This window comes from Mesocricetus auratus, unplaced genomic scaffold (genome assembly GCF_017639785.1).
Source record: "Mesocricetus auratus isolate SY011 unplaced genomic scaffold, BCM_Maur_2.0 Super-Scaffold_100027, whole genome shotgun sequence".
Taxonomy (NCBI): domain Eukaryota; kingdom Metazoa; phylum Chordata; class Mammalia; order Rodentia; family Cricetidae; genus Mesocricetus; species Mesocricetus auratus.
The window spans coordinates 25,725,833-25,751,108 of NW_024429208.1; the positions used below are offsets into that span (position 1 = coordinate 25,725,833).

A 25,276-nucleotide genomic window follows, 5' to 3' on the forward strand; every position below is an offset into this window, starting at 1 on the left:
CTATACATCCAAGGCCCAGATACATGTACTACAAATAAGTACATGAAGAAAAAAAAAACTTGACAAGATGTCAGAAAAAATGCATTTAAAATCTTGGTGAGATTTGTAACAACACAACAGAATTGCTGACAAAATACTTTTTGATCATTTCAAGAAGGGGAGGAGAAGTGGACTCTCTGGAAACTACACACTACTGGTGTGATTCTGTTCTGAAAAAAATCAAATACACAAATACACACTTAGCCAAATAATCTAGCTACTTTGGATGGAAACAAGCATACGCCCACATAAGGACACACACGTGAACTCCATTAGCAGTTTCATTTGAAATAGCCAAAGACTGGAAATAAATCCAACATCAAACTCAAAATAAATATTCTATTCATAGTATAAACTACAATAATAAAATGGAATCAATTATTGATAACTGTACCAAAATGAATGCATCTCAAAATAATTATGCTGAGTTCAAGTAAACAAAACAAAAGAGAAATATGGGGCAAGAGAGATGACTCAGCTGGATAAGAGCACTGGCTGCTATTGCAGAAGACCTGGGTTCAGTTTCCAGTCCCCACATGGCAGCTAAAATCTGCCTGTAACATCCCAGTGCTGGGGGAACTGATGTCCTCTTTTGGCTTCCAAGAACACCAGGCATGGATGTGGTGCACAGATATACAAGCACGCAAAACACTCATAAAATAAAATAAAATAAAATTTAAAATCAAAGAATAGAGAATTCTAACAGCTGCAGACTAATCCAGTGACAAAAATTGGATTAAAGGTTGACTATGTATACAGGAAAGGAGAGGCAGACAGGGAGGAACCATAAAGAGATGTGAGGATAACAATACACTGTGGACTGTACTGATGTGTCATCGTATATACATTCATCAATATTGATCAAACTGGGCAAGAAACTTACATACTTTACTAAGATTCAATATAATGACTTTTTTTTAAAAAGTGTGGTAGAATGACCTTTAATCCTATGTACTACTGTATGAGATCACTGCTGTGGGCTGAACTGTGTCCCCATAAAATGTCATGTATGCTGTTCTCTGTTAACTTTACATTTCATGGGGTGGTGGTGGTTCCCATCTAACACCCCAACATTTGAGAGGCCAGGGTAAAGGACTGCTATAAGTTAGTAGTCCAGTCTAAACTACATAGTGAGACCTAAGACAGTGGAGAACACATACTAAGACCTTGTCTCAAGAAACATACAAACAAAAAATACCCTTCACGTATTCACTGTGCTCCTAAAATATACGAATATGAATTTCAAATACGCTTTTCATTCATTTCAGAGTTCTGACATATTACTGATTCTATCTATGCTAAAGCTAAACAGCGGGTGGTAGGAATGGGCAGGGCAGAAGCATAACTACAGGACAGAGAGCAAATATCTGAGCTCATCTCAGGAACAGGCCTGGGATCAGGTGAGGATTCCTGCAAAGAGGCAAACAGGGAATTTTCGTCTTTGCGGGCCATGCCAATCTGTATCATGATAAAACTGCCAGTTTAACACAAAACCATCAGAGACAACACATAGAAACAAGCATGGCTATCTACCAATAAAACCATATACAGATATAGGAATTTCATGTTATTTTACATGAAGAAATAGTCTTTTTATTGATTTTTAATTATCAGAAAATATAACATACCTCTGAGTTTGTGGGGCTTATAAAATTAGGCAGTGGGTCAGATTTGGCCTGAGGGTCATAGTTCACTAACACATTAAAATATGTTTTAGAGTAGGTACCAAAGTGTCAAGTTTTGATTTGTCCCTAAATCAGTTATTTACTCATCTGTTTATATCTGAGGGAAAGCAAAGGTGACTTTGGCTATTTTAAAGAGATTGCTCAGATATGTTGCTCATCTGGGTTTCCTAAAAGCAAACATAAAAACACTGCTGTTAGGGTGGGAAATAATTTACAGGAAAGAACAGCTAAGGGGAAAAAGAAGAGAGAGAGAGAGAGAGAGAGAGAGAGAGAGAGAGAGAGAGAGAGAGGGAGAGAGGGAGAGAGGGAGAGAGGGAGAGAGGGAGAGAGGGAGAGAGGGAGAGAGGGAGAGAGGGAGAGAGGGAGAGAGGGAGAGAGGGAGAGAGGGAGAGAGGGAGAGAGGGAGAGAGGGAGAGAGGGAGAGGGAGACACAGATTGTAAATGCTATTCAGGGGCAATCCCCCCACAGGAGGGGGGGGATATTAGTACTCCTAAACTCAGAGTAACTTCTAAACTTCCTGAATTTCCAGAGCTCAAACATAGTTAGGCACATTCCAGGTACAAAACAGGCACAAAATAACTTTTAGGTTCTGGGCATGGTGGCACACACTTTCAATCTAAGCACTTAAGAGGCAGAGGCAGAGCTATGAATTCTTGGCCACCCTGGTCTACTGAGTAAGTTACAGGTCAGCCAAGGTTACATAGTGACATTCTCTCCCAAATTAAAACAAAACAAAACAAAAACAAAAACAAAATACAACAAAACGAACGTTCAGGTCATATTTAGTACATCAAAACAAAAATCTATAAAACCAAATGTTATGTCACCCTTTAAGTGTCTTTTATAAACAATTTCAAGTTTTAAGCTACAATTATTTTCATGTGTGTTATAGGCTCCTTCAAAACACTGTATTTTAAATTTCAGATCAGTCTTTTATTTAAAATTAAAAGGAAAGTGCTTTCTGTAAGTGGCCTTTGTTCTTTCTAGTCTTCAAAAAATCTGTTAAGCATTCACACACATGACAAGAAAAGGAACATAGTAGCAAAGAGTTAAAAGTACTAATGGGCTTTGTGCAATAATGAGATAACATGAAAGATACTGGATACTTCATGTACTCAAACAAATATTGCTCTTAAGGAAACATCTGTTGATCCTACGCCAAAAGCTGTTCCCTGAGTAGAGAGGATATGTTTTATTCATCCCTGAACTTTTATTTGGCACATAGTAGGCACTCAATTAAAATTAGAAAGCGATGTCTTATCACTATTCCCATGGTAATGTCTGCCTCACAGAGATGGCTGTGAGGATTTATATGATAGTAATGATATACACTGTTGGTAGTTCTTTTTATCCACATTTACAAGAACTAAGGTACTGAAACTTGGGGGCACCCAACTTCAAATTCATTACTTTCCTCATTCTTCTTAGCTAAGAAAGCTGTGTTAGTACTAAAATATAATGGGGGATCCTACTCTCTAAACAAGTCCATGGGAAAACTGAATATTACCTACTTTTTCTGTTTGAACTGCATTATAAATATGGAGAGTGATTCTCCGGTATTAGGAGACAAGAGGACAGAAACTCAAACCACTATTGTTACTATTGAGGAACTACATCACCCAAATGGGTAGGAAAAAAAAAACTATTCTTTAGTTCATTGGAACAATTACTTCTTTTCATTTAAATTCTGGGGAATAAAAATCCAGTTTTAAAGATTAGTGTAGCTATATAAATAAACTACCTCCCAGGAAATAAAGTAATTTTATTCACAGGTACTTTAGGTCTGAAAATAAGTATAAGAGGGCTACTTTAACATATTTTACGGATGTTAATTTTTTAAAGATGAAATTCTAAGAGTCTCCAATCTGAAATTGGAACTGTTTTTTTTGCTAACTCCACTCCTGAATTCTGAGTGTATGGATCTGGACTGGTTGCATGGTTCATTGGTTGAATTCTTGCCTAACATGTGTGAAGCCCTGGGTTAGATCGACCCTCTCAAAGGGGGAGATCACAAGTAAAATGTATGACATTTCAAACTCTGAAGCCTTTAAATTCTGTTTTCTCTGATGAATTCCCAGCTAATAGAGCAAATGTTGCTAAGAGTCACTTTACATTGTAAAAATGAAAGCATGAACACAAGCTAGCATCACCAACAGTTTTCAATGCCTACTATTCTCGTCAAAAACTGGCAAAAGTCAGTAATTTTCAGTGTCTGTCTCTGAAAGTACAAGTCCTGTGATATAGCTGGTCACAAAGTCAGAGACTCTTAAAAGCTTGTCAGTTGTTCCCTGTCAAGAGAGAGTAGCTACAAGATTAGATAGCACTCTGCCATCTTGTCAGAATATTCTGATACTTGAGTTCAGAAACAAATGAAAGTTCAGATACAGGACTTCATTTTTGTAAATGTTTCCCTTTACTGCACTTTCTGTTAGCAGGAAAACAGGAACACTTTCTGCCCAGGAAAAAGAAAATCCAAATCCCCTTTCTCAGTAACACAGGAACTTCAGAACACCAAATCTAAAAGAACTTTTTTTTTTGCCAGTTTCAGAAAAAAACAAAACAGAACAACAACAACAAAGCCACCTACCAAATATGCTGATTTTAGATAAATTAATTTGGAACCTAAAACAACTTATCTTTTGTTAGTTTGGTCTCCAGAGTTTTGATGTCCTTTATTCCTAAATTACATTCAGCAGTCCCACAACATTCCTTTGTTACATCACTTCAATAACAAAGAATCCCAGGAACCCCTCCCAGCCCCCACACCAAACACTACAAACTGCCTGGCACATACTCAAACTCAAATTTCTCACAGAAATCTGCTCTGATACACCCAAACAGCTACCTCTAACCCAGCTGGAAAGCTCTTCTGGGTGCATGGAAGGATGCCCCAGCAGCCCAGGTGTGAAGATGAGCTGGAGTGTACAGGCTTGTGTGGGTTGGAAAGCGTGGGAAAGGACTCCAGTTCACAGAGGTTCCTCTCCTAGGAACACTGCATCATCCACTAGGGTCTGAATCCCTGCGGCAACCCTCAGGAACCCTGACCCTTAGCCAGCCTGACTGCGCACTCACCTCAGCTCTTCCTCTGGGAGCCCATTTACTCTTAGACTGTCAGGACGCTCTCGCCTTCTCCGGTAGAGGTCCGACTGTGAAAGCTCCTTAAGCTGTAATGCAGTCATAGTTGTCTCTGCACAGCAATTAAGGATATGTTGGAGCGCTTATGCTAGGCGCGTGTCGCCAGCTCAGAAAGGCAGTGTCCTCTGCGGAAGGACCTCAGCACACCTGACTCTGGGCTAGAAACCTCCAGGCAAGGCAGGCCAGGCAGTCGGCTGAAACAGCTTCCTGTTTCTTTGGTACACACCCTCCTCAGCAAGACATGACTTGCCTTATCTCTGGGCCCTGTACCTAGGGAAGGGGGAGTCAGTGACCCACAAGGCCCACGTGGTCACCATAAGCAAATTTCTTATGAATAATCACACCAATTTCTTTATAAAATCTCTCCAAGATTCTTCCAAATTAAAGTTGGGAGGAAAAGATCTAGCAATGCTTAAAGAAGGGTCCAGCCTCGTTTTATTTGCCAGGAAACCCATTAACATTTCACAGACAGCTGTCAGTATAGAGAAGTGCCTGGTCATCAGTAGCTCTCTGGGACATTTTCCCTGAAGGAAAAAAAGACAGAATTCCAAAGGAAGCAGTCCTATTCCTTCCTCTCTCGCTACTCTAAATAGTCCTAATAAGAGAAGCCTCTGGTCCATCCCCTCCCCTTAAATATTACTAAAAAATTCATAAATGGGAGGAAGAGCGTTTCTCCTGTTAAATCCTGTGCAACGATTTTCTGATTTCCCGCCTATCTTCCGAATCATCACAACTTACACAGTCACCTCTGCTAGGTAACACTTATCACAGGCTATCAGCCCACAGGTGCCAATATTTACCCTGTATCTGATCTTGGAAAGGGCAAGGGGCTGTAGATGACAGAGAGGACACGGGAATGCTATGTCACCTGCTCCAAAATTGTTAGCAGTACACCCACCAAGTCAGTTAAGTCCTTCTCAGGGCTTACACCACAGCACAAATATAGGCTGGCTGCTGGCTACTTCATGGTTTTCTTTACGCAATTTGTACCATTCTTTTGCTTTTGCTTTTAGACTTCTCTCAACAAGAGTGCAGAAAAGGGGCTGGAGAGTAGAGTTCACTGGAGAGTGTATTCTTAGCATGTGCAAGGCCCTAGGTTCAATACTAAGCACCATCCAGAAAGAAGATGTACTTCTACTGTATAACATAACCAGCAACTTTTAAGTTTTTTTGTTTTTTTTTTTTTAACAATGCCACATGCTGACAAGGAAACAGACTTGGTGATTACTGAAATTTACTTGCACAGGAAACAGAACTGTGTGGGATGGATCCTGTACGATGAGTCTGTGGTTAAAAGGATGTGGAGGCAGTGACAAAACAAAAGTCCCAAGCCCTGTAACAGACAGGCTATGACAACTGTTGCCCTCTGACTTCTCAAATGGCTGAGCTGACAAACAGGAATTTTAGTAAATCAATGTTTATGCTGCAATGAAACTGCTGCAAAGAATAAAATTAAATTCTGAGCCTTTGCTGCATTGGGGGAGGGGGCAGGAGGGATAAAGACAGGGTTTCTCTGTGTAACAGCTCTGACTGTCCTGGAACTTGCTTTGCAGACCAAGCTGGCCCCAAACTCCCAGAGATCTACCTGCCTCTGCCTCCTGAGATTGGAGGCGTGCACCACCACTGCCTGGCTGCTGGAGGCTCTTTAAACCACTCTCTTCATGAAGACAGAGAGACAAAGAAGGGAAGGAAGGAGGGAAGGGGGGGTGGCTTCTGTCCTTTTCCTTCATCCCTGAAGGCACTAACAGGGACTCCAAAACTTTGCAAGAAAATTTCACAAACTTCATCAAAATACACTATCGATTACCATTTGATAGCCTGCAGCCAGCATTGGCCCCACACCACTACCAGGTGAGGGTGCGTACCCAGCGCACAGCAGATACAGGGCAGAAGATCTTTGACTTTTTAAAATTTTTACTGTTGCTTTGTTTCTGTAGACAAGGTCTTACTATGTTGACCTTGCTAGCTTAGAAATTGCTACACAGACCAGGCTGGCTTCAAACTCATAAAGACCTGCCTGCCTCAGCCTCCCAAGAGCAGGAATTAAATTATGCACCACTATGCCCAGACCCCTTTTTATTTATTGAGACAGGGTCTCATGTATCTTAGGCTAGTCCCGAACTCACTAGATAGACAAAGATATCTCCGAACGCCTTAATCTCCCATCTCCACCCTCAGGTGGATTGCAGGTATGTCCCAACTACTCCTAGTTGCCTAGTTTGTACAATTCTGGGGATTCTTGCATGTTAAGTAAGCATTTTACTAGCCCCAGCCCTCAGACTTGAGCTATATGTCCCCAGACTCCTAGTTCTTTTTATCCTTCAAATACATTTTTGCCTAGAAAAATAGTTGCCAATTGTGCCTAATTTTCTGTTCAGGTGTGGTTCTATCAAGTCTTCAGTTTCAAACAACTGCATAATTTTTACAGTACAGAGAGGTCTAGACAAGTGCTTTCCCCCACGTGACTCAAAGTAGAGCTCTTTCCATTTCTGCATTCTTAAGATTTGGACTGCCACTTCAGTCTTACATTCAACGAAGAATTCGTACCCCTGGTTCTCATGTGGCCTCACCACCACATAACATCCATAACTGGAGACTTTGCCTATCCTTGGACACTTGGAGTAGTGATCACTTCATAAAATTCCTAGGTCTCTCCTATTCCTATTCCTATTCCTAGTAGTTACAAAGAACAATGGAACCCAAGTTGTTGCAGCTATGGTTTTCCAGCCTGCCTCTACGCTTCATCACAGCTTTCCATACCATTGTCATTTCTAGCTTTGCTGGGTTCTTGTTGACTCTGGCATGAAATAGCAATCTGCTCCAATTTAATATCAATGGCAAAGCTGACAATTTATTCTGCAACTTTAAACTCCAGTTCTACTGAGTGCTCTGGAAAACCTTTTTCCTCTCAGGCTAACAGCTACCCCCATAGTTTTCTATGTTCTGGGAATCAGGGGCCTTTTGTGATTCTGATGAAGATAATGATTCTCACAGAAACTACACGTGAACACTACATTTTAAAACAATAATACATTTTAAAACAATATTACAAAATGACAGGCTTAAAAGCCCATAGACAATTCTTTAGATCTTCCCTGAGCATTTGTCTCTCCCTTTTCTGAATGCCTCCAATCAGTGTGGCGTCACCATGTGTGCTCCTCTGGCCCTATCTGCTCAGCAGCAGGCTGTGCACTGCTTGGAAAAGTTCCTCCTGTCTGCTCTAAATTTCTATCCGCCACCAACCTTCTAATCTATTTAAACTATCTTTTAAAATGCAGGTCGATTACTTATTGACCCTTCTTAAAAACCTTTCCATGGTTCCACTGCCTTTATAACAGTATAAACAAAGAGAACAGGGTGTGCCATCTGGTGCCAGCTGAGCCTGACCCTGGCTCCTAGGCCCCTAGCCTTCTGGATTCCAGGCAGTTCCTAGGACAGATGTGCTCACTTCCTGGTTTCTGCCAATGTAGCCTGTAAATCTAGAAGAAGGAATCTTGCAGGGTAAAGACAGAATGTCTTTCTAGACCTCGCAGGCCAATCAATCCCCTTTGTTCTATGGACTCCTGTGCTCCTCTCTGTAATCAAAACTATATAGTCTCACTACTGGTTGTTTAGTTGTTTTCTTGAGACAGGATCATCCTATGTAGCTCAGGCTGTCCTCAAACTCATGGCAGCCTGTCTGTCTCCTTAGAGTTTTGAATGTTCTGCTCTTAACTTTCCATATTATCTAAGTGAAATGTAAATTTTTCATTTATTTTTTTATTTCATGTGCATAAGTGTTTTGCCTTTGTGTATATATGTGTACCACATGCATTCCTGTGCAAATGGAAGCCTGAACAAGGTATCAGATTTCCTGGAACTGGAGTTACAGGTGTTTTAAACCGTCATGTGGGTTTTGGGAACTAAACCTGGGGCCCTTGTTAAGAGCACTTAGCTGAACTATTGCTCTAGCCCCTCCAAATGGCATTGTAAAGACATTAATTATTTTATAGTTTTAGAATGTATTTCATGAAATTTCAGAGCTTATAATACCTGTAGGTTTGAAGAGAGTCTTCCACAAGTATAAATACTGCTGGGTAAGGCAAAAAAAATTGCTTAAATGTTCATCTAAAATTGTCAAGTACAGTTTTCAGCAGCCTGTTACAAGTAATCGATTCAGGCACACACAAAAGGGCAAAGAAGCCTAACTGAGCCTCAACCACCTAGGTTTGATCAATAGTGTTACTGAGTCATCTATTTCTTTTTCTTATAGTTAACAAGAGCTGCAAAACAGCCTCCATGCAGAGGTGTAATTAACCAGAGCTCATTACCAGTATCTTTTATGCTAGGTCCAGAAGGCCTATAAACTGGGTGAACAGCTGTGCAATTTCAGGACATTAACTTCTATATGTGATGTGCAACAAGAGAAGAATTTTGTTTCATAACTAATTTTGGATTTGATAGAAAAAGATTCTTTTTTAGCTTAAGATTTGTCTCACAGGTAATAATTTACAGGGAAAAACACATTAGAAGGTGGAGACATGGCACTTACTGCACTTGCAAAGGACCATTCCCAATGTCTGTCTCTTGCTTATAGATTAAATGTAAGCTCTCAGCTGTATCTGTTGCTAGGCTTTGCCACCATGAACACCAACCTGTGAAACCATAAGCCCAACTAGACACTTTCTTTTGTAAGGTGCCTTGGTCCTGGTATTTTGCACAGCAACAGAAAAGTAGTAAGACATCTCTTACCCCCATACATGTACTATGGCATGCACACATACACATGCACACACAATCAAAACTAAATGTTCACAGGAACTTGACTGAGTCAGAAACAGGGCAATTCCTCTTAAAATCAACAACATGGGATCATCTACATTAATAAATGTTCTCAAGAGCAATGTTTCTTGGTAAATTTTCAAATAGTTCAGGATAAACTTTTAAGGTTATCAAGCCAAATACACACTATCTTTGTTTATTTTAGTCATTACCAGAATTAAAAGCATGTGTCAGTACAGCTAGCTGCAATAACAAACGTTAAACTTTATTTATTAGTGTGTAAATGTGTGGTATGCTGCAGGTATGGATTCAGAGGACAACTCTGCAGAGTTGGCTTTCTCTTACTTTCATAGTTGGCTTCTAATCTCAGATGTCATTTAAGAGCACAAGATGGGTTGGGTAGAAGGTCCTAGAGAAAGCGGTGACACTAAGATGACAGTTTCACTTCTGGAAACTTACTTGGTGTTTAAGTACACAGGAAGTCATTTTGTTATGGTGAAAACAGGTTAGGGCTAAAAGGAGTGGTGAAGTTAAAATGGTGAAGTCTAGAACACAGAAGAAGGGAAATAAGAGGGCTTGTAGCTGGGTAACAGAGAGCCAAGCTCACCAGGTAAGAGGAAGGACAAGGCTCTGGGGTAGAAGAAGCCTGTGTTGGCCTGGCAAGTTGGATCCCACTCCCATAAAACTTGCCCCCCCCACTAAGGAACAAGTAAAATATATCACTGTTCTTTCATATATAGTTGCTTCTAATGCAGCTAATTTTAATAGAAACTTAATTATTGATAAGAATACCCATCCAGGACAAGGGACCTAGACATGAGGTAACTAAGAAAGACTGCAGCTATGTCACGGAGGCTGTGATAAAGAAGCTAGCTCCCCACTATAGGAAAACTACAGATGTTCATGGAAACACAAGAACAGAGAAAGCACAGTCTAATTAATGGCTGACAGACCCTGCCAAGGTCAGAGACCAGCAACACCTGCATGTTGGCATGAGAAGCAATGCTTATTCAGGCTTGGGGCCTGCAGGCATGCCAAGATCAGAACAGGGGTTTCAACCAATATACATGACCACCTCTTACTTGGGTAAACCTTATGTAATATGGATTGGACCAAGGGAATATGCATACAAATGTGGGCCTCTTATTGGTTCAATTTGCTGTTAATTTCACTAACTCATAGGAGTTTTGTAACAGTGAGCATCTGGCATACTTGAGACAACAGTCTCCTTCATACTCGAGGACAGCCCTTTTTACCCACTGAAGGTTTTTTTTCTTTTTGGAAACAGAGAGGCTAAATTGAATAATATGACAGTCTTGTCCCAGGTTAAGATTAACTAGGATTAGGGGGTTGGAGAAGTATCTGGTGAATTCCTTGAGATGCTAACATGAAGACCTGAGTTTGATTCCCCAGAACCATGTAAAAACAGCAGATTGTGAAGAGAGCCAATCCTGTTGGTGGGAGTGTGGGTGTACAGGCCCCGAAGTTGAGAGCATGGGAGAGCTGTCTCCATTACTCATAAGTCATGTGGTAGCATGGGCAAGGGAGAGATGCTTCCCTTCCCCATCAATGTCCAAGGTAGGTGAGCTGGCCCTGCCCCTCATCACAAAGACACAAAGAATAAAAATCAAAAAAAGCAGAGTGTGGCACACTCTTGTAATCCTAGTATTGAGGTAGAGATCAGAGGAGTCCTGGGGTTCTCTGGCTACCCTGCTTTGCAAGCTTCAGGCCAATGGAGACTGTCTCAAAAAACAAGGTAGCAGCTAAGGAAATGGCTAAACGCGTATAAAAACCTGAGCTCAGATCACCAATGCCCATGTAAAAAGTTACATGACTGTGACCCTAGCTCTTGGAGAGGAGCTGGATCTCTCCAACCAGACAGTCTAGCCAACTGGCAAGTGTAGGTTCAGCAAGAGACTGGCTCAGAAAATAAAGTACAGAATAGTATAGAAAGACACCTGGTCACCCAACACACACACACACACACACACACACACACACACACACACACACACACACACACACTAAAAGTAAGCTAAATAAAAAAGTAGATGGCTCCTGACTTCCGGCCTCCACAAAAACTTTCACATACACAAACGTGTACCAAACACATGTACCCTTACACACAAACATTGAAAGAAAAAAAAAAAAGATGACTGTGCTCCCTGCCTAAACACACTTTGTTCTTCCTCTTCTGCAGTTGGAAATCCCACTCCCCAAACAGGAACCACTAGAGGCAGCTTTTTGTATTCAGGCTTAGCAAACATTTTCTGAAGGCCTTCTCCGTTACCTTTATGTCAAGTCCTCTGTACGGAGGCAGGAAGACAAGAAAGACACTGAGCAACCTTTGGGCTTTTCCTGCTCATTATGCTGTTCGTTTTCTCTTAAGCAACCTACTCCAAAGATGTGAGTTATATAAGACATTCAAGACTAGAAACAGGTGTTGGCCGCCCCAGCCCTAACACACCTGCCTTGGGAGAGAATGGAGCATCCGCTCAACACAGCACTTGTACCTGGAGGGCAGGAAGACAGAAGTGAGAACTGCATCCTTCCTCCTTACAGTATTTTACAACTCAAATGACTAACGTTAACGTCATCCTATCCCAGTGTCATGTGCCTGCCTGGTTACTTCCCAGTCTTCTACCCCAAAAAGCTGCACTGACTTTGGAACTGTTCCTGGGACTGTCCATGACTTTGACCATGGTTCAAACATATTAAGTAGTGTCTGAAAGATGACGCTGAGTCTTGCACAGAAAGCAGATGTTACTAGGCAACTCTATATCCTTCACTAACCACCCCTGGGTTTAATCCCAACATCCCAAACAAAGCAACAACAAAACCAAACAACATAAATTCATAAAAGCTGTTTACATAAACCCAGATTTTCACATAAGAATGGACTTAAAACAAGTTAGCAGCAGGGCAGTGGTGGCTTTCACCTTTAATACCAGCATTCAGGGGGCAGAGGCAGGCAAATCCCTAAAAGTTTGAGGCCAGCCTGATCTACACATCGAGTTTAAGTACAGTCTGGGTTATGTAGAGAGACTGTCTCAAAAACTAAACCAAACCAAACTGGAAGTTGCTATTGTTTTTTTAGCCTTTCCTGGGGAGAAAGGAACAAATACCTATTCACCTCAGATGGGGCACCAATGACAGATTACAGAAATAATTCCACCAAAGCCCAATCTGGTGAACGAAACAGTTTATTGGGCTTATTTACAAAGGTCAGGGGTTACTTACAGAAGCAAGGATGACTTAATGGCAGTTGCATTACTAGGAAGTTCACCTCAGTAGGGGTGACAACTAAGGAAACCTGCATCCCTAAAGCTCCCTGAATAACTTGCAGTCAGGTGGGCCAGCCTCCCCAGGAGATCTATGTTATACAACTCTGCAGATAGCTTAAGAATCTTGTACATTTCAGGGATTTCCTTAGATCTTGTAGTTTCATTTCCTTTCAGATTCTTAAAGAACCTTCCTCAGAATAGCAACTGTGAGGGAGCTGCTACATATATGTATGCCTACCACTTTTTAAACAGCACAGCTATAAATATTGTTTCTATTCATTCTTCCTACCTACTGTATACTTGACAGCATATCTAAGTATATTGCTAAGTAAAACACTCATAGAGGAAAAAAATAAAGAATCCGAGAAGGACTTGGTGACATACACATCTGTAATTCCTGAACTTGGGAGGTTGAGGTAGGAAGGTCAAGAGTTTGGGACACCTTGGGAGGGTTATCCTGCTTTAAGAAGGGGAAAACAAAACAAACAAAAACTCAGCTAGTAAAGTATGTATTATATGTGAAAAAGATGAGACAGATGTACTTTCATATTCCACAGCTGCAAGCCAAGCTGAACCAGAGGCTGGGAAGAACAAATGTGGATCTTTTCCTGGTGCTGGAATTCACAAGGTGTATCTTAAAAGTCAGTAGTGGCAACAATCAATGGTCACCGGCGTTGGTGGCACACGCCTTTAATCCCAGCACTCGGGAGGCAGAGGCAGACGGATCTCTGTGAGTTCGAGGCCAGCCTGATCTACAGAGGGAGTTCCAGGACAGCCTCTAAAGCTACAGAGAAAGCCTGTCTCAAAAAAATAAACAAACAAACAACAACAACAACAACAAAACCAATCAATGGTCATGTCAAATGATTTTCACCAGGTTACCAAATTCTTGGTTCAGTATAAACTGTAATCTTGAAGGCAACAATGGTTTTATTTTTTCATCTCAGGCATCAGTCTTATTCCTTTTATTCACTGATTCTGCATTTTTTTGAGACATCGTCTCATTATGTATCTCTGGTTGCCTTATGTGGACAAGACTGGCTTTAAATGCCTGCCTTGTCACCATTTCTCCAGCCCTAGTATGTAATTTTTCAAAGTAATTATGTCTTCAAGTCTAAAAATTCTTCCCTAAATTTCTGAGTCCTACTTTTTTTCTTTTTAGTTTTTTGAGACAGGGTTTCTCTGTAGCTTTGGAGGCTGTCCTGGAACTCACTCTGTAGACCAGGCTGGCCTCGAACTCACAGAGGTCTGCCTGCCTCTGCCTCCCGAGTACTGGGATGAAAGGCGCGCACCACCGCTGCCCCGCAAGTAGACCCTTGTTTTATGTCAAGACTTGGTAGGAGCTCTCCAACAGTGGGAAGCACTGGTGGAAGGGAGAACAGAACACTGAGAGAGCAATGCATGGAAGACAAAGCGGGGGGGGGGGGGACGGGACGACTTGATTCAGAACATTTTGAGGAAGTGTACTGACTAAAATATCTTTGGTTGGTGGGAACTGAGGAAATTCCTCTGTAGAGAGAGAAGAGGGACATAGAGGGTGCAGCATGCGGAGGCTCTGTGAATGTGACAACCTGTCAGGAAGATGACAAGAATGGCAGAATCAAGGATTTTGTTGTTGTTTTTCAAGATAGGGTTTCTCTGTGTACCAGCCCTAGCTGTCTTGGAACTAACTATGTAGTCCAGGCTGACTTTGATCTCACAGAGATCCGCCTGCCTCAGTCTCCCAAGTACTGGAATTAAAGGTGTGTGCCACCACCTCCTAGTGAATCACAGCCTTTCTAAGCCAAGACCTCAGCTTTCAGGTTAGTATGAAAAGTAACCTGGGTTCAGACAAGGCTCTTGTGAGTAAGGGTCAAAGAGATACAAACACTCATTACAATCACATTCTGGAAGGCACAGAGAACACACTATGTCTACCCATCCAACGGCTAACTCTCACACCCATCACAGGTTGGGCTCTGCTCTTGCCTACAGGCTAAGGGGATACTGCTACTGATCATATGATCATATAAATAAGCCTGCATTAAAAAATATTTCAATTGGGGATGGTGGTGTATGCCCTTAATCCCAGAACTCAGGAGGAAGAGGCAGGTAGATCTCTGAGAGTTCCTGGTCTACAGAGCAAGTTCCAGGACAGGATGGCTAGGGTTACACAAAGAAACCCTGCCTTGAAAAACCAAACAAACAATTCAAGTTCTGAGACTGTGATGGTAGGAGGACAGACCAGTTGGTAAATTTCCTGAGTCAGAAGTACAATCCCTTAACCCTGGAAGGCCTGTGCCAGGACCTAACCAAGTGGCTAGGGGCAAAGTCAGAGGGATGAGATCACAGGGACAGAAAGGAGCATGTCTTAATGAGCCCAGTGCTCTTAATTCATGAAAGACATGAAGCTGCAGGTGTGTATGAGTATTCTCATGTGTGTGATCTCCTGTGTGTGCAGATACACAGGGAAGTCAGAGTTTTACACTGGGATGTATTCCTTGTTTACTCTCCACCCAGAACTTGCTAGCCAGCCAGATTGTTCATGGGCTACTGTTTCTACCTCCCGAGTGCTGGAACGGGGACAAGGGGGCATTTCCACGGGTGTTGGGAATCTGAATCCCAGTTGTCATGCATGTGCCACAAATGCTTTACCCACTGAACCTCCCCCACGCCAAAGCTGCTATTTTAAGTAGGATTCACAAGATCAATGTAGGCTAAGGATCCTTCTCCTGTGAACAGGGGCGGGGGATGAGGACCCAGGCAATGCAACAAGAGTGTAAGTGGCAGAATAAGGAAGGCCACTGCGAGAGCCAGGATGGTGGTGAACAAAACAGAAGGAAGGGTGTGAGGTGCTCCAGGAAGCAAAGTGGAGAAGCCAAGGTAATGGACTAGGAGGGGCAGAGAGGGAGGCAGCGGGCTCTGGCATTGCTAACATTTTTCTTCACATTCTTTTATCTACATAGCAACAAAACAGACCTGGTGAAGCACAGCCTGAGCTGTACTTCATGTAGCCGGAATCTTGCTCTTGCTCATTGAAAGGCTAGCATGTAAAGCCTACTGTGACTATAATAAAGTATTCTTAAAAGCTCACAAAATTAACCAGGGGATATCTCTCCATTGGCAGAGTGCTTCTCTAGCATGCACAAATTTGTGGGTTCTATCTCTAGTACCATGTAAAAACTGGTTGTAGTAGCCGGGTGGTGGTGGCACACGCCTGTAAAACCAGCACTCAGCACTCGGGAGGCAGAACAGGTGAGTTTGAGGTCAGCCTGGTCTACAGGGTGAGTTCAGAACAGCCAGGACTACACAGAGAAACCCTTGGAGGGGGCACCAAAAACCAAAAAACTTGGGTGTGGTGGGGCCCAGCACTGGGAAGGTGGCAGCAGAGGGATCAGAAATTGAAAATCATTCCTGGTACTCAGTGAGTGCAAGGCCAGTCTGACTAAGTCAGACCCTGTCTCCAAAGGTGTATGGGGGGTTGCATGAGGGTGACTCAGAAGGTTAAGCATTTACCTTGCAAATATGAAGACCTGAATTTGATTGCTAGAGTCCTCTTTCTTTTGATATGACCATTTGTTTTTGAGACAGGATCTTAACAATCAAATATATTACTAACCTAATAGACTATTTAGATGCCGGTTTAAACCAACCAACAATTGAAGGATATTCTTAAAACAAATGGGGACATGTGATTACAAACCAGGCATTAAATGATACTGAGGAGTCTGCTCTTTTTGTCAGGTATATGGTTTCCTAATGAAGTGTCCTTCTCAGAGGCCAACTCTGATTCATACCAAGATGCTACCAACTGATACCTGAAATCTGCTTTTAAATATTTAATTAAGAGAGGAAAAGAATGTGAACCGAGTATGGCGACAGTGTAATAAAGTTCAGGCAATGAGAGTACACAAGAGTCATTTCATGTTTGTATTAAAACATTTTCCTAATAGCTTTTTCTAATGAGGCCTCTGGGGACATTAATTAGACACAATGGCAAGTAAGACCACACAAAGTACATTCAGGATATGTTAAATTCCAAAAGGAGGTTACTGAAACAGAGGAAAGAGCATTCTAAGTGGAGACTGAGGGCTGCCTTGGGGTATAACTACCAGGTGCACAGACTGATAGACTGACGAACTCTGAATCCTATTTTGAATCTAGTCTACATGATGTATGTGTCATATGGGAAAAGCTGTAAAGAGTTTGAATTCAGGGTAGGAAGGATTATAAGCTTAGAGATACAGAGTTTGGAAGTCCTTCACACAGCAATTTGAGCCACAGGAGCAGAAGGAAGAAGACATTCAGTGAGTGAGTGCATGTGTTCGTGTGTGTGTGTGTGTGTGTGTGTGTGTGTGTGTGTGTGTGTTGGGGTGGGAGCAGGGTTCATGCTTTTTAAGGCAAGCATGTTGCTGAGAATCAAGAACAGCACACACACCTACATGGGCGATTCCTTTACATGCTGAGCCAGGTCCTGAATGAGACCACTTCAAGTCCTTAGCAACGTTCCCTGATCTTCTACTCCTTTTACACCGGCTCTCCCACTCCTGCCAGATGACCCCTCCTACTTTAGAGAAAACATGCATCCTCAGGAGGAAACCACCATAACTGCCTTCACGATCTATTTTCAATATTCTTCCCTTATTTCAAGAAGACCTCTGTTCCTCTGGGGCTCAGTAAACAACATAAAATCCACCCATGCTGTTTACATAACTGTCATCTTTTTATTAAAGATTCTATATAGCAACAATTGGTGTTAATGCTTTATATTTACTGGATTTAGCCCTCAAGGTACCCTGTGAAATGAGTGGCAGAAACAAGGCCTACACTGGTATGTATAGCACTAGATCTGGACGGCCACCTTGCACTCAGAGGCCTTATTTATAACCACATCACCATATCACTTCTCTCCAAGTCTTCTAATAAGAAACTCAGTTTTAATAGTTGTACTCTCTTCAATGTGATATCAGATAGCAACAAGAGAAAACCAACTCATTACAGCTACATAAATTCACATTCGAAAACCATAAAAACCTGAGAATCGCACATTGCTTAGTAACACAAACATATACACGGTAGAAACCCATTAATAAGCAACCTGTTTTACTATTAAGAAAATTTAAGCATGTAACAGAACCATAAAGACATCCACAGAGGTAACAGAGACCAAACTCATTAAGTTGTCTCCTTCTAGAAAAGCACAGGGAGGCTAGCTAAACTGGAAGAAGAAAGGTTTCAAGCACACTTGTGATGTCTTAACTTTAGATGGCTGCTGTATATTAGAATCTCTTTTTGTCAATTTCTGTTGTAAAGCAAAGAAATAAAAACAGTGGCTCCTGCTGGTAACACTGGCACTAAGGGTACTGTGACAAGAGGACTGTCAGAACTTTAGGCCAGCCTGACCACACAGTGATTTTGAGGCCAGCCTGTACTAGAATGAGACCCTGTCTCAAAAGCCAAAATAAACAAACAAATGCAAACATACAATACATACAATACAGATATCTTAGACTTAGGCTGCAGTTTCTAAGCGCTCTTTCTGCCACCATGTGGCTCCTACAGGCATTACAAGCACACAATTTTCACAAGGTGAAGTAGGGATACCATAATTACTAAGTGTTCCACTACCGCATGAGCAGAAACAAAAGGTCACCATTTGATAGGTAACCAATGCTAAAAGCATATTCTGAGCTAGGAGTATACTTAGAGTGCTTGTTAGGCCCAGCACTGAGGACGCCACCACCATCCCGTTAACCTATTTACTTCCAAATAATGTTCAATACAACAGAAGATTTAAATAAGGAGCTCACTTAAAGGAAAAACAGAGTAAGAAACTTATTAGGCATTAACTATAAGATTAAACAATCAATGTAAGATACTCTAACAATTAAGTATATCACTAAGACTATTAAGAACAGACAAGAAGCTTTACTTTTAGGCATAACTAAGTAGGTAACTAAGAATCTGTGTATAGGCTTCAAAACTAATCTGTAAATAATATGGAAAGAATATAGAAGATAGAAACTCTGCCCATAGTATTACTAATTCACTTGTACAATTTGTTATTTTCCCCCAATTTAATACTTTTTTTTTCCTAAGGCAGGGTCTCAAATGTAGTCCTGACCTAAAACTCACGACACAGACAAAGCTGACCTTGAACTCAAGAGATCCATCCACCTGCTTCTTCCAACAACTAGCTGGTTTTTTCCTGACTGCTCTCCAGATCAGCACACACTGTGTCTGATTCTGCCGTTTTCTATCCAAATGAACTTGTGGTTCATGCTGTTTCCATTCTGTGGAACCTTCCAGGGCTCCCAGTGAAGCAGTGATATGCAACTCACTTGGCCATCTCCCTCACTCAATGTTCCCAAGAATATGGCAAACAGCATGTAGACCAGAAATGCTTGCTGAGTAACTCCAGTTCAGGAACTTCACAGAAACATGAGAAGGAATTTATACAGTGTGAAACTTTTTCTTAGTGATGTACACAGATACACATGAACCTACATACGTTAAAACTGAAATTTACAAAACAAGGCCGTTGGTTCACAAAGACACAATCTGCCAGACAAGGCTGATGCCTTCCTATAAAGAAGCCTTGTCTTGGTAAATGTTATAAGATGTAGACTATGATCCTCATCTCTTTTTGTTTGCCTTTTCTGGATTCTCCTGCTGAGACTCTTGAGTGCAGGGATCCCAGGCATGTTTGCCTGTCTGATCTTCAGCTGCTGAAGCTCAGCATGGTGCTGTCAGCTCCTTGCAGATGAAAACTCTCACCCCTTAGGACATGTCAAAGCTACTCCACCCTGTAAAGATGACCACAGCTCTCTATGCCTGTATTGAGTTTGAAGTCTGTTTCAGGATAATCTGACTTCCTTGCATCCTAAATCATGGGATGTCTCAATTGACTTTTAAATATTTCTTGTGGTAGAGATACCAAACTTTTGAAAAAGACCAGCTGCTAAATATTTTAAAGCCACTCAGTTACCAGGCTTTTTTTTTCCCCTTAGCAGATGTTAACTTTGAAATTAATATAATGGATACCACACTTCAAGAAGGAATGCCCTAAAGACCCACACAATCATTAAACTTGAAAGGCTAAGGGCTAGGTATATGAAAAGAAAAAAACAGGCTCTCAGTCTCAACTATACCTTGTACTGGTACAAATGTTAAGAAAAGAAACCAGTGGGTTGGTGAGTACCCAGGTCAAAGGGCTCACAACTCAGCAGATAGCACTGCAAGTCATACCATATTGAGCAGGAAAAGGAACTGCCCTCCAGGGGAAGAGAAACACCCTCTTTTTCTCTAAATGAGTCCTACTTCCCCAGCCTGCTGGTATCCAAAGACCAGGGGTTAATCCTAAACAAATTAACAAACTACCAAAGTTATACGATATAGAATACCAACAGCTCTTCTAAACACGACACCAAGCTTACTTTTTGCCCAGCACATAAAATAGAAAGTTCCATTCTACTAAAACTGTGGCAAGCAAGAATAAAAAAGTCACTGGGTGGTGATGGCGCACGCCTTTAATCCCAGCACTTGGAAGGCAGAGGCAGGCGGATCTCTGTGAGTTCGAGACCAGCCTCCAAAGCCACAGAGAAACCCTGTCTCGAAAAACCAAAAAAAATTTAAAAGTCATAAAATAAAAAGTATTAATTCTTTTTTTTCTCTTGGTTTTTCAAGACAGGGCTTCTATGTATAGCCCTGGCTGTCTTGGAACTCGCTCTGTAGACCAGGCTGGCCTCGGCCTCAAACTCACAGACATCCACCTGCCTCTGTCTCTTAAGTGCTAGGATTAAAGGCGTGTACCACCACTGCCCAGCTAAAAGTATTAATTCTTAAAACTACAAATTCCCCACAAAACATATTCATTTGGTAGTAACACTGTGACTAGAAACATAGAAACCGAACCATGTTAAAAAGCTACTTTTGAGTACAAGGCTTTCTAAGCCTTTCAAATCACATCCATGATCCCTTTAGTGGAAAAAAAAAGTTCCTTTAAAATCTAATGTTTGGGGAAGAAAGTATTATAGTTTAGCATGAACTGTTACATTGCAGTTGACTAGCTAGAGGAGCCTTTTGGCAACTACTTAACTCTGCAATGCAATCCGTACAATGGTGTACTTTCTAGGACTGATGTAGAGGTAAGAGATGAAGTTCAGTGGTGTAGCCTGTGAAGAGCAGCCAGGCAACCTTAGGAGACTGCATTACAAAGCAACAACAACAAAATCTATCAAGTGTCTTGGTCTAAAATACGTTTAGCAGGGTATGGAAGTGTTCAGATGTAACTCCAGCACTCAGGAGGCAAAAGTCAGAAATATGAGACTAGTCTGGTCCTATGTAGTGAAACCCTGTTCTGTTTGTTTGTTTATTTATTTTGGATCAGGGTTTCACTATGCAGCTCTGGCTGGTCTGGATCCTCTCCTGCATTTGCATTCCTCTTGAGCAGTGGGAATAACAGTGTGTGCCACCACACCTGGCTAGACCCTGCGTTTACAAAACAAGTTCACAATTCATAAAATTCCCAGTATATGGACTTTCATAGAGCAGACACCAATTAGTAGATATGATGAAGATAATGATAAAAAAGTGATAAGAATACCTTCTTAGAAGTTAATTTGTAATCTGCATAATTTATAGGTGAGGATTAAAAACAATATTTATTTGCATTATGGGCAGAAAAAAACAAGAATTGTACAAAGAAATTATTTTTTTTGTGGGCAGGCAAACACACCAAGCAACTAACCTGGTCTGTGCTACAAAACAGCACCCTCTAGTGCCTCTTTGTGAATCTGCTGCTTTTTGCAATTAACAAAACAGCACCCTCTAGTGCCTGTTTGTGAATCTGCTGCTTTTTGCAATTGTTGAAGTAACATTTTAAGTGTTCCATTTAACAGAAGGCTTTATAAAAAACGAAATGCAAGGCCGGTGAGACAGCTCAGTGTGCAAAAGTACATGTTTCCAGGCTCAGTAACTGCTTTTTAATGTCAGAACTCATACAGGGGAAGGAGAGAACTGCAAAGTGTCTTTTTTTTCTCTACACCAATGCTATTTGTGTGCCCCTACACACAAAGTAAATGTAATATATAAAATAAAAATGTAATCATCGTGGGACTAGGAAGATGGCTCAGTGAGCATTAAGATCTGTGTATGAAGCTAGGTGGTTGGTGGTGGTGGTGGTGGTGGTGGTGGTGGTGGCGGCGGCGGCGCACGCCTTTAATCCCAGTACTTGGAAGGCAGAAGCAGGTGGAGCTCTGTAAGTTCCAGGCCAGACTGGTCTACAGAGTGAGGTCCAGGACAGTCAGGGCTACACAGAGAAACCCTACTGCAAAAAAACAAACAAACAACAAGAAAAAAAAAAGGAAGCCCCAAATCACAAAAATAGAGATGAAAAGGAGCACATTATAATAGACACACAAAGGAAATTGAAATGCAAAGAATCATAAAGACATTCTTTAAAAGTCTGTATTCCTTAGGGCTGGGGAGAGAGAGCTCAATGATTAGGAGCCCTGACTGCTTTTCCAGAGGACCAGGCTGAACTCCTAGTATCTTCATAAGAGCTCACAGCCATCTATTACTCAGTCCTGGGGGATCTGACAGCCACTGTGGGCACTGCATGCATGTGGTACACATACATACATGCAGGCAAAACACCCATACACATATAATATAAATAACTAATCCGTATTACACCAAACTAGAAAACCTAAGTGAAATGAATGAATTCCATGAACTATAACCTACTAAACTTAAATAAAATCAAGTAAGTCATTTAATAGTCCCATGACCACTTGTAAAATAAAAGGAATAAAGTCTCCCAACTAAAAAAACAAAACAACCCAGGGCCAGATGGATTCATTGAGAATTCTACCAGACCATCAATGAAGAAATATATTATTCTGTAAAATATAAACTAAAGGAGCATTAAAATATGCGTGTGTGTATATATGTATAAATGTATATATCTATATTTCTGTCTGCATGTATATCTGCATGCCAGAAGAGGGGGTCAGATCTCATTATAGATGGTTGTAAACTGTCATGTAGTTGTTCTTAACCTGAGCTATCGCACCAGGCCTCTATATAGCTTTTCAAATGGCCTTTAGTGTTAGTTGTTCCTCCCCATATTCTCTGTCATCCCCTACTTAATCCTCCTACTCTAGTTTCCCCTTTGTTGCTCCATAACAATTTATTCACTAAGTACCTAACCTGTGTGATTATTTACAGTGTAGCACACATATTCAAAATGTAAATGCTAGTATCCACATGTAAGAGAAAACGGAACATTTGTCTTTTTGGGTCTGTTATATCACTCAGGATTATTATTTTTTAATCTAGTTCTATCCATTTACCTGCAAATTTCATAAGTTTGTGGGTTTTTTTTTTTTTTTTTGGTTTTACGAGACAGGGTTTCTCTGTATTGTTTTGGAGGCTGTCAGTCCAGCCTGGCCTCGAACTCACAGAGATCCGCCTGCCTCTGCCTCCTGAGTGGTTGTATTAAAGGCGTGCGCCACCACCGCCCGGCAAGTTTGTGTTACTTAACAGCCAAATAATACTCCATTTTGTAAATGTACATTATCATTATCCTTTCATCATCTGATGAACATCCAAGATGTCTGCAATCTGGTTGTTCTGAATGAGCAACAATGCACATGATGAGTAAATACTAGGATGTTGAACATTTATTTCTCTTAAGTGTTTCTCATCCATTTGTGTTTCATCTTTGAAGAACTCTCTACTTAGTTGTGTACAACATTTTTTAATTGTGTTATTTGTTTTCCTGATGTTTAGGTTTTTTGTTCTTTATATATTTTAAATACTAACCTTCCATCAAATGTATACTTAGTAAAGATCTTTTCCCATTCTATAGCCTGCCACTTAGCCTGAATGTTGTTATTCTCAGACATACAGAAGCTTTTCATCTTCCCAAGGTTCCATTTATTAATTGTTGGTCTTAGTGCCTGTGCTATTAGTGTTGTTCAGAAAGCTCTTTCCTCCTCCAGAAGTCCAGGACTATTCCCTATTTTTCTTCTATCAGATCCAGGGGTATCTGACCTGATGTTGAGGTCCTTATTCCATTTGGAGTTGAGTTGTGTGCAGGGTGATAGCTATGGATCTATTCACTTTTTTGTATATGTAGTCAAACTGTTTGACTAATAACCATGCACAACAGCGAAATTAAAAGGTACATCATCATAAGAATGAATAAGCAAAATGTGATACACAGAAATAAAGGAATATGAGTCAGCCTTTAAAGAGAGGAAATTCTAACATGTGATTTATGATAGACCTTGAAGACATTGCACCAAGTGAAAAAACAGGCTACTGTATGTTTCTACTTACTGGAAGTATCCATTGTAACCAAATACATAAGAAAGATAGAAAGTGGGTGCCAGGGGCATGGCATGGGGCAGTGGGGATGGGGAAGTTGGGATCACTATTGAAGAGCTCCCAAAAGTTTCATGGCCCCAATCAGAGATTGAGTCTGGGAGGTTGAGACACTCTGAAGGTGCATGGTGACGATAGCTGCAGAACACTGTGAATTTACTTAATATTATTACATTTAAAAACCATTCAGGGCTAGAGAGATGGCGCAGCGGTTAAGAGCACTGGCTGCTCTTCCAGAGCACTTGGGTTCAATTCCCAGCAACCACATGGCATTCCCCAACTGTCCAGAACTCCAATTACAGGGGATCTGACACCTTCACACTAATGCACATAAAATAAATAGGTTAAGCCAGGTGTTGGTGGCGCACGCCTTTAATCCCAGCACTTGGGAGGCAGAGGCAGATGGATCTCTGTGAGTTCGAGGAGCGAGTTCCAGGACAGCCTCCAAAACAATACAGAGAAACCCTGTCTCGAAAAACCAAAAAAAAAGAAACCAAAAAAAAAAAAAAAAAAAAGGTTAAATAAATTAAAAAAAAAAAAAAAACAAGCTGGGCAGTGGTGGCACAGGCTTTTAATCCCAGCATTCAGGAGTCAGAAGCAGGCAGATTTCTTTGAGTTTGAGGCCAGCCTGTTCTAGAGAAGTTGTTCCAGGACAGGTTTCAAAGTCTGTTTTGAAAAACAAAACAAAACAAACAAACAAAAACCTAATTCAGGGGGGGGGATGGCTCAGCATTAAGACCACTGGCTATTGTTGTAGAAGTCCCGGGTTTGATTTCCAATTTCCAGTAACCACATGAGAATTCACAACTATCTGTAACTCCAATTTCAGGGGAATCCAACACCCTCTTCCAACACCCTCTTCTGGTCTTCATGGGCACCAAGCACACATGTCATACATGTCAAATTAAATTAAAAGAACCATTCGAATGGTAAATTGTATGTATTTTACTCCAACAGGCACTAATGATAGGCCAAAGGAACTGGCTCACTGATGAGTTTAT

General features: G+C 41.2%; 1 protein-coding gene across 4 annotated transcripts in view; it reads right to left on the reverse strand.

The window, feature by feature from the left end:
• Lims1 (LIM zinc finger domain containing 1) overlaps positions 1–25,276 on the reverse strand; it is a 101,041-nt gene that overhangs the window by 45,841 nt on the left and 29,924 nt on the right. Inside the window, exon 1 of one of the 4 annotated variants that reach the window (XM_021227650.2) lies at positions 4,798–5,072. The exons of 2 other annotated variants lie outside the window; for them this stretch is intronic. In XM_021227650.2, coding sequence (XP_021083309.1) covers positions 4,798–4,904 — 107 coding nt within the window. In that variant the 5' untranslated portion in view covers positions 4,905–5,072. Of the gene's footprint in view, positions 1–4,797; positions 5,103–25,276 lie in introns of those variants that run through there. One more of the 4 variants, XM_021227649.2, reaches the window with a different exon arrangement.